This window comes from Canis lupus, chromosome 33 (genome assembly GCF_048164855.1).
Source record: "Canis lupus baileyi chromosome 33, mCanLup2.hap1, whole genome shotgun sequence".
Lineage (NCBI taxonomy): Eukaryota > Metazoa > Chordata > Mammalia > Carnivora > Canidae > Canis > Canis lupus.
Window position 1 is genome coordinate 38,772,170 of NC_132870.1, and position 14,827 is coordinate 38,786,996.

The 14,827-nt window shown below is 37.0% G+C and overlaps 1 protein-coding gene across 1 annotated transcript in view; it reads right to left on the minus strand.

The window, feature by feature from the left end:
- The window catches only part of LOC140623585 (rho GTPase-activating protein 20-like), a 75,993-nt gene that overhangs the window by 39,950 nt on the left and 21,216 nt on the right, over nt 1–14,827 (minus strand). The window contains exons 8-11 of the mRNA XM_072810032.1: nt 8,974–9,034; nt 6,245–6,433; nt 4,499–4,668; nt 1,550–1,659 (exon numbers count right to left, since the gene is read on the minus strand). Of these exons, the coding sequence (XP_072666133.1) occupies nt 1,550–1,659; nt 4,499–4,668; nt 6,245–6,433; nt 8,974–9,034 (530 nt within the window). The remainder of the gene's footprint in view (nt 1–1,549; nt 1,660–4,498; nt 4,669–6,244; nt 6,434–8,973; nt 9,035–14,827) is intronic.

The following is a 14,827-nucleotide window of genomic DNA, read 5'->3' on the forward strand; positions in this document are numbered from 1 at the left end:
TAATATCTTATTAAAATGTATAAAGCAGAAACAAAAACTTATGAAATACATTTCTTAAATGAGAAAATATCTTAGTTGGAAAGTGGAGATTCTTGTGTGTGTGTGTGTGTGTGTGTGTGTGTGTGTGTGTGTTTAAGAAAAACATGGCTGGAGAGAAAACATGTCTGTCTGTCCTACTACAGTGCAGTCCCTTCTCATGTCTTGCTTTGCCTAATGCTAGCTCTCAATATGACTGTGGGGAAATTCTATCATCTTACTAGGCATGTGTAGTTCCATTAGGATGTCCTGGAATACTCTAGTTTCTGTCTGATGTAGCAGAGGCAAAACAGTAGCCCACAACTTTTCTAAATGAGCCACAACTTACAGAGGAAGGCCAATGTGTTTGGAGCCATTGGTGCTCATAGTGCCCAAGCCACCTAAGATGTGCCAGTAATGACCAGAGGAGCTAGGTGTTGTTACCATTGTGTCATGAGGAAGCCATGCTTTGCCCAAGGTTACAAGCTCCCTGCTCAAGGATCAGGCTGAATTGATCCTTGGCTTGTCAAACTCCAGAGCCAAAGTTCTTTTCTATCATATTACACCACTCTTCTCTCTCTTTTGTTTAGTCAGTCTAGTATTGTATCTCCTGGATGGAAAAGAAGCGACCCAACTGCTCTGCATTTCCCACTTAACAACATCCCTTCCCATATTAAACCAGAGTAGGATAACGAACTCTGCCATTCCAAGGAATCCTATGAAGATGTGCACTTTTCAGAACTGATCCATCTGATTTACGACTAAACTTTTCAGATTCAAAGCATGGATTCTAAACCCCAGGGGACACATATGAGAGCTCTCTACCTTTTTTATGAAGATGTCTTCCCATTCCAAGCTGCAGGAATTAGGTGGACAAAGAATGCTTTGAGCTATACACACTGATAAATTATAAGCTGTCATCTGATTGGATGAGGATTATTGCTCAATGTTGTATAACACTCTAAAAAGGTATCGCAAGAGAACAACATTCGCTTTTGGCAGCTGGGCTAGAAGCCTAAAGTCAGAAAGATGTACTTTTGAATAAGGCAAGTTATTGCACTTAGAAAGCTGGAAGTATAGAGACGGAGAACAGAGAATATCATTCTAGATCTAGTATACAACCCGCTGTAGCAGAGTTCCAGGCATGAATGTATATAAAAATGTTTCACCGAATTCAATTTCTGAGCTAACCCTCTCTGGCTAAATATTTGACAAGCACAAGGTTATACTACTGGCTGTTGATGTTCTAGCGTCTCTCTTAGGACACTGAATCTTGTCTACCAGTTTTACATATTCAGATTGTGTACAATGGCTAAGGATTCCACATTAATAAGGTCAGGAGAAGAGCAATAATAGCCATAAAGCATGCATATATTCTGAAACTGGCCTCCATGGGTGTGAAGAATTGAAATTCTTTGGCATTGATCATTATTTTGGTGGAAAAAGTGGCAAAATGTAAGCCAATATATTCTTAATAGTATATTGGCTATATTTCTGAGACATGACCAGAATAGAGTAATTATTGCATCATTACCTCTGGGCTGCATTTATTTTCTCCTCCTTGGTCCCTTCATTAATAACACCAAGCCATTTGTCATAGAGGTCGAAGGAAAATATACCTCCTTGGGTGTTTTGAAGAAAATCCTTATGGAGATAAAAAAATATATATATATACACACACATATATATAATAGCATATATATATTGGAAATATTACAGAGAAAACACTTAGTAGAAAACTTCAGTTCAGTCCTTACTTCCTTCATAGATACCCAAACTGTGACCAACATGGAGCTCAGCTCTGACTCTCTATTGCACATGCAAAAGCAGGTGTGTGGATTTTCTCCAACAAATGAAATCATCAAAGCAGAGCCTAGGCTTAAGTGGAAAAGAAGACAAAGCTCCCCTCTATCATATGGCACTTACTCTTTTGTGTGCTTTTTTGCAAACTACTACAAAAGCTACTCTCATAATTGCTTCAATCTTCCTTTCCTTAACTGTACAAAAGTAGAGAGTCTAATGGCAAACTCATGATGGTCCTGAGGATATATTCATTTCTAGTGTAGGCCAATTCTCCAGATAGTTTTCATGATACTATTCAGGCCAAGGTTGCAGAGTCTGATTCTCCACAAAGATTAGTCAACTTTAGGAAGGGAAAACTTTTGAAATGTCTAAGAACTCTACACACACATGGTCACCATCTTCCTAGTCCGTGCTTATAACACGGAAATAGAAAAGACCCTACTAAGTCTTGCTAGAAAAGTCAATTCCATGTGTGCACCTTATGGAGGGCAACACTTACCATGATATCCGAGTACCTAATGTATCATCATTCTTTCCCCTGTCTCTTGATGCCTATATATATATTTACTGGTGTGTTTTACTGTAGCCCAGTGTAGTAGTGGTCAGGGACTATTGATATTTATCGTATAGTTGAACAATAATGGGGGACAAGGAAAGACCAAATGTGAGAAGGAAGGACCAAATATGACCTTGATTCTAAGAGTGTCATCATTACTGCATTATCATAGTTTTGTTCAGAGCTGTTAACAAGTGCCAAGGTAGATGGATTAAATTCTTTGTTCTAATTCTCACTTGTTTCTCCATTTCTCTTTTAGGAATAGAACTGGATATCTGTCATTTAGCTGTATAATTTCAAAGGTAATCTATTTTTTGAGTCGATCTATTGAATTTTCAGAATTAATTTTGAAATTTAATATGATTGCTAGTAGTCATATTAGTATTAATATTTTGCACGGAAACTTCAGGTTCGTGGTGTGTGGTGAAAACAAAGTATTTCTAATGTATGGGGCTTTTAACTCCTACAGTAGCTTCCTTAAATTTTGATTTCATGAGGTGTCTTCCAGTGTGACAAGTACTTAATCAGTTATGCCTATCATGGTTCTTGGGCAATCAAAATGAAAGACACCAATCACAGCCTCAGGTGCTCATGTGTGGATAAAGCTAGAACTTTCCCCACCGTTAAAACAGATGCTACCACAAGAACAGATTCACTGTCCAAGTTCAAAGTATCCCCAGAATTTAGTTTCCCCTTTAAGATTCTGTATGATTTCATACTGGCTGATTTTCTGAAGATGCCTTCCATGAGTGGTCCTTTCCAATTGATAAAGGAAAGCATATCCTGTAGGATAAAAAGAAGAGTATATGGCATTTCATATCCCAAGCTCAGAGCAAAAGTTTGCTTCCTTTTTGAAAGACCTAAGGAATGTGATGGTATACAGTTTTAGAGCTGGAAGGACAGAAGTCAATTTAGATTCTTCAGTTTTTTTTTTTTTTTTTTTTAGATTCTTCAGTTAATGTCTATTGTTTCTACCCAAAAATCCACCTTACTTCATACACTGAAACATTGTAATCACTTATTTTAATCAGATTTTTTCATTGAATTTACCCTTTTAAATGAAACTTCCCTGTTTCAAGGCCTTTGTGGAATCCTCGCCTATCTCCTACTTTACCAGTCTTTTCTCCTTATTCCCGTACATAGATGCTCTTCGCCCAAGTATGGAAATCTTTTTGCCATACTCATTTCCCATTTGTTGATTCCTCTTTAAGTGATTGCATCCTCCATTCCTATTATATTTCCCTTCCTCTTTTAAAATCAAGCTCAAATGCTCTCTTCTTATTCTCCGATTACATTCCCTTCATGAGTCTTTCACTGTCCTTTTCTCTATCTTCATGTCCTCTCCCTGCAGCATAGAAAGATAATAAAGGCTGGAGTCAGAAAGACCAAGGGATCGGAAACCTATTATGCTTCTGATCTATTGTGTGATTTGGCACACATGCAAACTGTCGTGAAACCTTTCTAATTCATTTGTAAAGTGTGGAGGATGATAGTGCTAGCTACCCCCTAAAACTGCTGTGATGCAAGGACTGGGGTAGTAGCTAGCATGTAACTAACATGGTAAATTTCTTCGCACCTAGCATAACATTCCCAAATCTAGTGCAGTGCTTGCAGAGGTACTGGGCACTCAGTAAATTTCCACACTGACAATTCAGTACACCGATTTGAGATAACACAGGCTAAACTCTGTGGCTGTCATTTAACATATTCTGTTAGGATTAATGGATTCATTTTTGATGCAGGATGAGTCTTTATGCTTAGGTAAGATGTTTTCAATTGTTAGATTAAGTAGACTCAGTTGAAGGAGACTTGAGACTACTGTGAGTTCAGGAAGACAATGGCAGAATGTGAAGATGATTCATGCACACAGAGTCCATTTTGACTGATCTGAACAGGCCTGCAAGGGTCTCTGTGGAAACAAGTGGAATGGACAAAACGTTGTCCTGTCATATTGGCCTCATGACTCTGCAGTAGCTAAATCAAATGACACTACCAAAGCTTCTCAGCCACAGCCAGGGGCTGTCTAATGCTTTCTCCATTTGGGGGTAGGTTTGCACGGGAACACTTGGCCTCTCCGTGTTCCCCCTCCTCAGGAAGGCAATAAAAGACCAAATTGAGACCTACCAGAATTGGGACGGGCAAGTTGTCATTATCACAGATATGTGTGAGGGAAACTCCAAAGAGCTGTCTGGGTTTTGCAGAAGGAGCAGCTGAGCACAGGTTGTTCTGGCAAGTGCCAGTGTGCCGCCAAAAGGCCAAGTTTCTGAAAGCACTGCTTTTCGTGGTCTTCTGGCCTGAATTTAAGGAAGAAGGGAGATCAGTGTATTTTAATTCCCTTAGCCTTATTTTCACCATTGCCATCATACAGCGTGTATGTAGTGGCTGGAAGAATGAAAGGGAGTCATTTGTTGTGTACAACTCTCCACATTCTGATTTTAACTAATAGCATCCTCATGGTGTTGATGAGTTCTTGCCCATATCCTTCAGACTGATGGTTAAACCTAGAGACTTGATCAGACTCAAGGTCAGTATTTCCTGTGCCATCAGTTACTGTCTGTTACACTGCATCAGGAGGCACTGAACCTATAGATGTTTGTTTTCTACTGGTGTGATCATTGGGTTCAGGTGTCAGATCTTATTTTAAAAGCTAGAAGGATTTGGTATTCAAATCAAACTGAGTGTGGTAATCCTCTGCTTTCACAGCCAGTCTCCCCTCAGCCTCAGATTTCCTCTTTGGCTTTCTCAGTGCTCAAGCTTCTACCATCCAAAGGATCTGTCTCTAAGGACACAAGCTCCCTGACCCCTACTTCTCTGGTTCCTCTGCTCTGAGCCATCTCCAAGAATGACTTTCTGCAGTCAGGGTCCTTGGGAAGTAGTCATTACATGCTGGCTATGTGGTGTCTGTGTTCTCTTGTCATACCCCACCAACCCACCCAGAGATGATGTTTTCGGTTAAATAGGTTTAACATTTACTGAAAAGAGCCTAAACCACAAGGAAGTGTGGAAACACACTTCCTCACACACACACTCAAATATACATGTATATATACACCTACACACAAGTACAAGGCTTGAAAGAAAACATAGAAAAACAATGAGAGGTTATGAATGCATTTATTTACCACCAGTTTTCAGAGGTGATTTTTAATGAGTCAACATTCCCTATCAAAGGAAGAGCTTTCCAAAGAAGAGGTGATCAGCAGTGAAAAGCTGAGTTCAAAGTTTCTACTGCTCAGCTGTGAATGTTTCCCTTTGAAGATACCTTGCTTAAAGTATCTGCTTAAATAACTGAATTCTTTAATAGTCAACAGATGAGCCACGCTGTTGAAGGATAAACAGATAGCAACATTTCACTAAATAACCTTAAACACCTGGACACTTGGCTTTTCTGGGAAGTAGTGCGTGCATCACCACCTCCACTCATGTGGGTGCCAGCACTGCACCAGAAGCATCCTGGTTCTGCCACTTAGGAAGCTCAACATTCTAAAACTTCAGTTTGCTAAACTTTAATATAAATTATTCTGCCTACAACTCAATCAACTAAATATATAATATACTACTCAGCAGAAGGCATGGCTTAGGGCAGCCTTGAAAGTGCTCTGGGGATATAGGGAAAGAAAGGAATAATGGTCTACCTAGAAGATTTAAAATAAGCAAACAACCTTCATAGAAATGAGTTGGGTCTTGATGTCAGATTTTTGAGTTTTTCTAAGCTTGATTTTGGGTAGTTTTTGCGTTCTTGCCTATACTGTTCCTCCTCATCGATGACAATATGCTCACCCAGAAAGAATAAACTGTGTGTCATAAATTGTGTTTAAGCATGGAGACATGAGCCAAGGGAAGGCACTTGAAGAAAGGCAAGTGGCTCACCTCTCCCTTGCTTGTTCTGGGCTGGGTGCCTGGGCTTCAGCATGAACTGAATTTGCATCTCTATGATCTTCTGCTCCAGAAGGAGGGACTCTTGAGTTGTGGAAGGAGAGATGGAGTCCTCTGGTTCCTTTGACAGCGGTTTAGTAGATGGAATATGGCTCATTTTAATTCCATAGGGATGTTCGTGTCCTGTATGGAAATAAACCTGAATATTCAGGCTGGTGGTGATGGCTGTCATCAAACCTACCTTACCATGAGTCTAAGCATCACCCTGGTATATGTTGCTATTTTTCTGGGACTTCTAGATAAGGAAGGCTGTGCCTCCTGAGTGAGCATCATATGCACCCTTGTCAGGCACACCCTACAGAAAGCATGTGCCCAAGGGAAAGATTTTAAGAAGAGAAAAAAAGTTAAAGCATGTTACTTTGCTTGGAATACATATATTCATGAATGCATTAAACAATGCTGACTTTTGCTGTGTTTCTATCTGAGAATGTTTAAGGTTTTCTAGTTTGTGCCTTGACACTAACTAGATCTACACATCTTGGGCAAATTACTTGACCCCGTCGAGCCTTACATTCATTCTTTGAAATGCTTGTCCACACACAAACTTATCAGAGTGAATATATTAATAAGCATTGGTGGTTAATATGTTTTATTTTTTATTTATTATTATTTTTGGTTAATATTTTAAAAAATATTTGGAATATATATATTAAGAATTCTTATCTTCACTATTCTCTCCCACATAATGTCAGTTGAACAGATGTTTTTTTTCATTTCCTTTTGTCAATTCTCAAGCCAGAGCTACTCTAGAGTAGTAGGATGGGTTGCCCTTATGCTTTATGGTTCCCTCCCACTGCTGCCCTCCCTCCAAGGGGAGTCTGACCAGGCAATGATCAGAAGGAAGGGTGTGCAGAGTGGGAAACCCAGAAGCAATATGTAAAACGATGGTTAGAGAATAGAAAACCACACCCAGAGCCATCCAGAATTGCCTGCCAAGTGATTTGTTTTGCTCTTTTATGCTTTAAATTGTTTTTCCTCTCTAGAGAATTCTCAAAGACCCTATGCAATGATATGGATTTCATTTTTTAAGAATAGAATGAAAATTCTCAGTCTGTCATTTCAGATATTATTGAATGTACCTAAAGGAGCTTTTGCTGTTCTTTTCATCCGTCATAAATGCAATGTTCACAAGAATCACAGGGACTTCCCTCCATTAAGGAAAAAGAAGCTTCTATGACAGCAATACAACCAAACCAAGATAACCAGGAGTTAATCCACAATTAAGAATTGAGAGTATGTTAAAAAAAATGCATTTTGAATGCTGTAATGGATCATCATGAACAACAGGCTCTTCAGATTCCTTAGAGCTGCGTTCGTGTGTGAAGCTATTCAAAGTCTAAAAAGTTATCATCTACATCATTTTGTCTAAATTAATGCACTTTATTAAAACATATATAAGTATTTAGCTTTTTTCCTTTTTACTGCTAACCAACTATTTTTTTAGATTTTATTTATTTATTCATGAGAAACAGAGAGAGAGAAAGAGGCAGAGACACAGGCAGAGGGAGAAGCAGGCTCCATGCAGGGAGCCCAAAGTGGGAGTCGACCAGCTCTCCAGGATCACACCCTGGGCTGAAGGCAGCACTAAACCGCTGAGCCACCAGGGCTGCCCCTTCCCAACTTTTACAAAGATGTCAACATTAATTTAAAACAGGAAGTGGTATTGGGGGATTTTGTTCTCAGTGATGCACTTTGTGACTCTATAGTCTAAGACTGGGAATATATAGTTGCAGAAAGAAATTTTTTTTTTTTTAAGAAATTGGTTGTTTAGATTTCCAGATTATTTGAAAAAGACTTATAGCTTCACAGGTTTATTAAAAGGATAAAAAAAAATTCATGTAAGAAAGAATGCTTTAAGGTTTCTAGAAGAGATTATTGTCACCATTACCATCCATTACTATACTTCAAGGTCTGCTACAGATCCTGTCTTCTTTTTCTTTTTTAAAAATCCTTCCATTACTGGAAACACTAAACAATTTTGCTAATCCAAACATTTTTTTTCAGAGAACTTGTGCTAATAACTATTTTAGAAGAAGTGCAATCTGCTTATCAATAACCTTAAGAACAGTGATGGAAAAAAACTGAGAAACAGCAAAGTGCAGGCAATTTCATCAGTGAAGACTAGAGGAGTTTAAATGTGATTATCTCATTTTCTTTATGATGCAGAGAAAACTGGGCACAGGGCAAGGGTGTTAAATACATATCTATACCTGGATTCAGAGACATAACTGGATTTCAGAGGATTCTCACAAAATAGAGGCTTCTTAGTAGTTAGGAACTAGAATTCAAGATTGAAATATGAAAAATAAATGTATGGGAAAAATTCCAAACCATTTTGGTTTCATACCTAAGTGAGTAAATAAGTAAGTAAATAATAAATAATCACACTTTTTCAGGACAGCTCTGTTTGTTAGGTAAAAAGAAGTAGAAACAAAAATTTACATTTCTCTCCCTCACTAGATGATAGCTGCTGAATGAAGAGATGTTATCAATGCCTGGGAAACAGTACCTGGTAATTATTTAATAAACATGTGAGGGAATATAGCATGTGATTTTCACTTTTAAGGATTTTGAAGCTTAAGAAAGAACAACCATTACTTTGAAACTTAGAGTTACAATTTTGAACCTAATCAATCCCATCTTAGATTTTCCCTGACACTTACCAATTAGTGGAACTTCTTCCTTGCCAGAACTTGCCCACAGCTGGTAGTCTTTCTCAGAGCCCTTGGAAACAAAAAGAACTAGGTGTCATAACAAATCTTTCACAGTACTTGAAGAACACATTTCCTTAGCATGTCTGTGTTTCCAAAAAGAAAGAATTGGGGCCAGGATAAATGTTATTTGGTCCATGGAGGTAGCTATAGTACTTGTTAACTAGTTCCCCTCACAGCTTCCAATAGACTGTCCCAGATTTTTGTCATTTTTGATAAAGACCAGGAAACCACAGTACAGCTAGCCCCCCACTTTGTGGGTGGCCCATGGCATAAGAAATGAGATTTGTACCCCTTTACTAAGGAGGAAAAGTCTCATCTCAGAGTCCTCTCTTCTGCTGTCTCTAGACTCCTTGGATAGCATTGGCTTTTGTCTCCAAATGTCCCTGCCCAGACATGCATATTGTCCAGAGAGCCGTATACTCTGCTATGACTAATCCTGAGCAAAGTAACTTGAGAGGCATCAATAGCTCAGCAGCCCTGAGCAAAAGGAGACAAATGCCCAAGAGACCTTGAGGAGATAGTGGACTGAAGTCAGCCACTGGCTTTGGTGCAGGCTAGCCCCACTTTAGGGAGAGAAAGGATGAGGAGTCTAGACATGTCAGATGCAGAAAACGATTACTCCCAGCAGAATTATTGCCCAGTAATACTGGAAATCCCACTTGAAACAAACAATTCTAAATTATAAAGATTGCTGAACTATTTTAAAGAGTCTTCCAGGAGACTAAAGCAAAAAATGTTTGAAATGGAATTATTGGTAATAGTTACCATGCTTGCCTTGACTGTTGATTAAAAATCAACATACCTATCATAGGTATGGATGGGCACAGACACAGATACACACAGACACAGACACACACACACACACACACACACACACACATAGCTAAATCTGCTCAAGATTGTGTTGCAAATAAGTAAGAGCTAATAAGGTAGGGTAGGGTTTGGAAATGCTATGCTGGAATCCATTAAATCAGGTATACATAAAGCCAAATAACCCCAGTTCCTCATTAAAATAGAAATTCTTTGCCTAGTGACATTGATCACTTTAAGCAAAGAAAATCACAAACATGAAATAATATGAGTTATATCACTAATCGGTCTCCCCAGCTTCATCCCTTAAACCACTCACTCTTTTCCAGGATTTAATTCTTACTTAGGGTTTATATATCATACAGGTTAGAAAAGTATGTAGAGATGTGCTTTAGTAATATAAATTCAATTTTATTTTGGATGTATTATTAAATGTTTTTTGTACAGAAATCATTGATTTCTTCTGCCAAATTCTAGTTGCTCTGAAATTTTAAAGGGCTTTATTATACCATTGGGTCAGATAGAACTTACAATCTTATGATTATGTCATGTCACATTTACAGAGGATTTTAGATAAGAATCCGTACTTTCCAAGTGCTCCCTTTGGTTCTCTCCATCTATCACTGTCCCTTTTTTTCCCTTATAAAACCTCATCCTCAAATATATTTCTCTTTCATAAAAAGATATCAGCAACTCACACCAGCACCATCAAAGCATAAAGGAGAACAGTTAAAACCAAAACACGATGAAAGTGCTATGTACAAATGCCCCAGATCCATGGTCTTATTCAGAACTTGTCTTTGTCTTTACCAGTTCATAAAGGATATGAGCTGCCTCATCCTCAGGATCTGAATCAAAAGGAGGTAGCTTGTAGCCATGTAGTCTTTATGTCAAAATGTACAACAGAACATGTAATTTAGGATTCATTAAACAGATTGAGTCCTTCCTTATGTGATAACTAGGGCCAATAGGGATGGGAACGTTTCAGAATTGAAGACACAGAAAGAAGAGTCCGATAGAGGAGGAAATATTTAGAAATTTAGAAACATCTTATTTTCTGTGTTTAAAATATATACAATAAACTGCATGTTGTTATTTGTACTCTAAAATTATAGCCTAATTTTAAGCTATGACTTTGAATTTGCTGAAAATTTAAAATGGGAATATAAGAATAGCACTCATGTATAAGCTAATACTATAGCTTTGCTGCCTTATAATTTCTAAATTTGGAAGGACAAATATGATTATGTTATCTATAATAATCAGCTGTCTTATGATGGGAGGTGCACAACACACACATACACACACAAACACAAATCTCAAAAGCCAAAGTTGGTTCTTAAGCTAAAAACAGTTTGTAGGCAACTTATGGCTATTCTCAGCATTGGTAGTAACATGTTGATAGTGTCATTTGCTGTGTCTGAATTTGTCACTGTTACAGTTACAGAGTGTAAAAAATAAATAAGAAAAATTGCTACAAATTTTTTTAAATTTAAAGCATGTGACTGAATAATTGTTGTCAAATTATTACCCATACTCCAAAGGTGAAGATTGTTTTCAGGTAAGGACAAAGTAAAGCACGTGTAGAACATGAACCCTTAATTATATTTTCATTTTTTTATATAACATGAAGCTAGTAGGAAACATGTCAGTAAAACATATATTTCCCTCCAAGAATTTGTGGCATACAAAATACAGCAGCTGAAGCGAGGAAGAGAAAAACTGAGAATTCCAAGAGGGCACATGGGGTGACCCTCAGCTCCATAAGGCTATTTCCAAAATGGAGGGAGGGGGGTAGTATTAAAGGAAGGCACTAGATACTTTCTGTGTTACTGAGTTGTGTTTTTATATTATGGCTTAGTTCCTTTGTAATTACATAGTTTCAGTAAAATCAGAGTAAGAACTGGCTATGAAACACTTTTTAAAAACTACTATTTAGTCTGTATTTTCTTTGTGTCAGACATCATGGTTAACTAAGACTTCCATTGTTGAAATCTGTTAAGACAAATAAAACCAATGAGTCTAGGAAATGAGACTGGAAATGTTAGAAGTTTATGTTCCATTCACAACTCTGCCAGCGAGTAGATACTTACAATAGCTCTCTATCAGACCATACATTGAGAAACTGCTCCATACAACTAGGAAAAGTTTACAGAAAATTTTCTGAAAGGGGTTAATAGGAATCTGAGATGGATCTATGAAACTATCTGAATTACAAAAGTCATTTTAAAATAAGAGAATATGTAACCAGAACATTTACTATGCATACAGTTTTTATAACATTTTTAGGCAATGGGGCCTGTGTCCTTGGGAAACAGTGCATAAAGAAGATCCAAACAGCACAAGTGGACACCCACAGGCCTTGAAAATATTAAAAACAAAGTTAAAAGAAACTCTTTCATAATTCATTCCTTGTCCTTTCATTGTATTTTTCTTCTTATGAATTGAATGCAATTCCTTGATATCATAGATGGTCCAAAAGTAATACAATAGTCATTCAAATAGTAATTCAAGGGATGTATGTATATTTTCCTGCATGTTGTAGGTTCTCCCAACAGACAAATTCCATTAGATAGAACTGTCTCTAAACAAATAACTTCAGAAAAATAAACTATTTTTTGAAATAATTCAAAAGAAAAAGAAAAGTTAGTTTTTGTTCATGAGTCAAACTGTTACTTAATATATGAAGAACCAGGAAAATGTGGTCAACTTTCAAGAGCTGAAGCCACACCTGAGATGATCTAGATGCTTAGACTATTAGCCAAAAACAGCTATTACAATAATGCTCAATGATACAAATGAAAATATGTATGATAGTTATGTGATAACTAGGGCCAATAGGGATGGGAACGTTTCAGAATTGAAGACACAATAAACAAAAATAGAGGCATCTTAGTATAGAAATAAGAAGTATTTATGACTTTTCCTTTTTTGAGAGGAAAAATATTTAAAAATAGAAATTTTTATCTGAAAAATATTTTTTAAAAATTTATTGACTAGGCTACATTGCATAATGGAGATGATGAAAAGAAGTCAGTGATTTGAAAATAGATACTAGTAATTATCCAGTCTGAAGAAGAAAAGGGGGAAAAGATTGAAAAAATTAACAGAGCCTCAGGGATCTCTGAACAATGTGAAAGTGTCTGATATACAAAGAATGGAACTGTCAGGAGGAGAGAAAGAGAAATAATGAGGAAGAAAATATTTGATGTAATAATGATTAAAATTTCCCAAATTTGGTGAAGACATAAATTTATAAATTTAAGAAATTCAGAATATGTCAAATAGGACAGATTCAAAGAAATCCATGCTTAGGTACTTCATAGCCACACTGCTAAAAACCCAAAATAAAGAGAAAACTTGAAAGCAGCTAGAGAAAAAATGACAAATCACCTACTGAGGATTAATGTTTAATCACAGACTACTCATCAGAAAGCATCAAGACCAAAAGACTGGAACATCTCTAAAGGACTAAAAGGAAAAAATTTGCAAACAAAATTCTACATCCCCAAAAATATCCTTCAAGAGTCAGTGTGAAATAAAGCTGTATTCAGATAAAAGAAATTAAGTAAATCTGTTTGCACCAGTTCTGCACAAGAAATCATCTGCACAAGAATCATCTCTCTACGATGAAGTGAAACAGTGCAGTGGGAAACTTGGATCTTTAAGAATGGGTGAAGAACATCAGAAATGTTTATTTCATACAAACTATACCTCAATAAAGTTGATTTTTAAAAATTTCAAGGTAATTTTCCAAGGAAAGTTCTGAATGTAAACCACTGCCACAACTGATATCAAAGGCAGAGACAATGTGCTCTGCTGCTAGAGAATTCTGTCTCCTTCATGCAGTGCATCTAGCCAGCACTTAGATCAAAATATTTGCATGGCTTTTGCTTTAGCCAGGAATACCTTTTTTTTCCCCCACCTTCAAATACTGTTTTGTGTGATCTAGAGCTACTTCAAACTATAACAACAACTACAAAAAATACCACTTAAAGATACCCAAAGTATCTTGTTCATCATTGTAAATGTCTTGGCTACTGTATTACAATTTCAGAAATCGAATTTTACACACAAAACTGGGCCAATTGATTTTTTTCTCTCCACGGTATAAAGAAAATGAAATAGAAATATGCTGATCCCTTAAAAGTGTCATCCCTCTTAGTTCAATTCAATCCTGATATTCCTTGGAACAAAAGACTTTTCAAAACTCCTCTGCATTTGACATAACTACTCAATGAAACACTTGATCCTTAAGTGGATCCTGTACTAGAAAGGAGACATTATTGAGGCCAACTGACAAAATGAGAATGGGAATGGCAGAGTAAAGTATTATTCCAAGGTTAAATTCACTAAAGGTGATAACTGTAGAATATCTTTATTCTTAAGAAATGCTCAGGTTTAAGGAAAAAGGGCCATAGTATATGTATGACCCTCAAACGTAAGTATACACATACATGTAATAGACACAGAGAAAGAAAATAAATCATAAAGCAAATGGAATAAAGTGTTACCAATAGTGAATCTAGATAAAGAGTATATGGGGTGTTTTTTGTATTACTTTTATATTTACAACTTTTCTCTGAGTTTATAGTTATACCAAATAAAATATCATGGAGGGGATAAAGAACTGTGGAGACAATCCAGACCATTGGTGGCCATTGGAAAAAAATGGCTGATTCTAAATCACTGTATTACAAGCCACTACAAGCAATTAGAAGGATCCAGAGAAATGTTATAGACATTTAACATCCAATACTCTTTCCTTGCTTAAGCCTGTAGTATGTATTCCTCTTGCTTCATATTACCTAGGACACAGTTTTTAGGTCTACAAAGAAGTACATGTAGAGGGGGAAAATACATTTTTCTGCATGGTACTTTTCTAAATATTCTCTCTCTTTTCCTATCTTTTGCTCTCTCCTTGCTCCCTCCCCAACTCATTGCTTCCTCCCTCTCTGTCTCTCCACCTCTATCTCCATGTTTCATTCAGTCA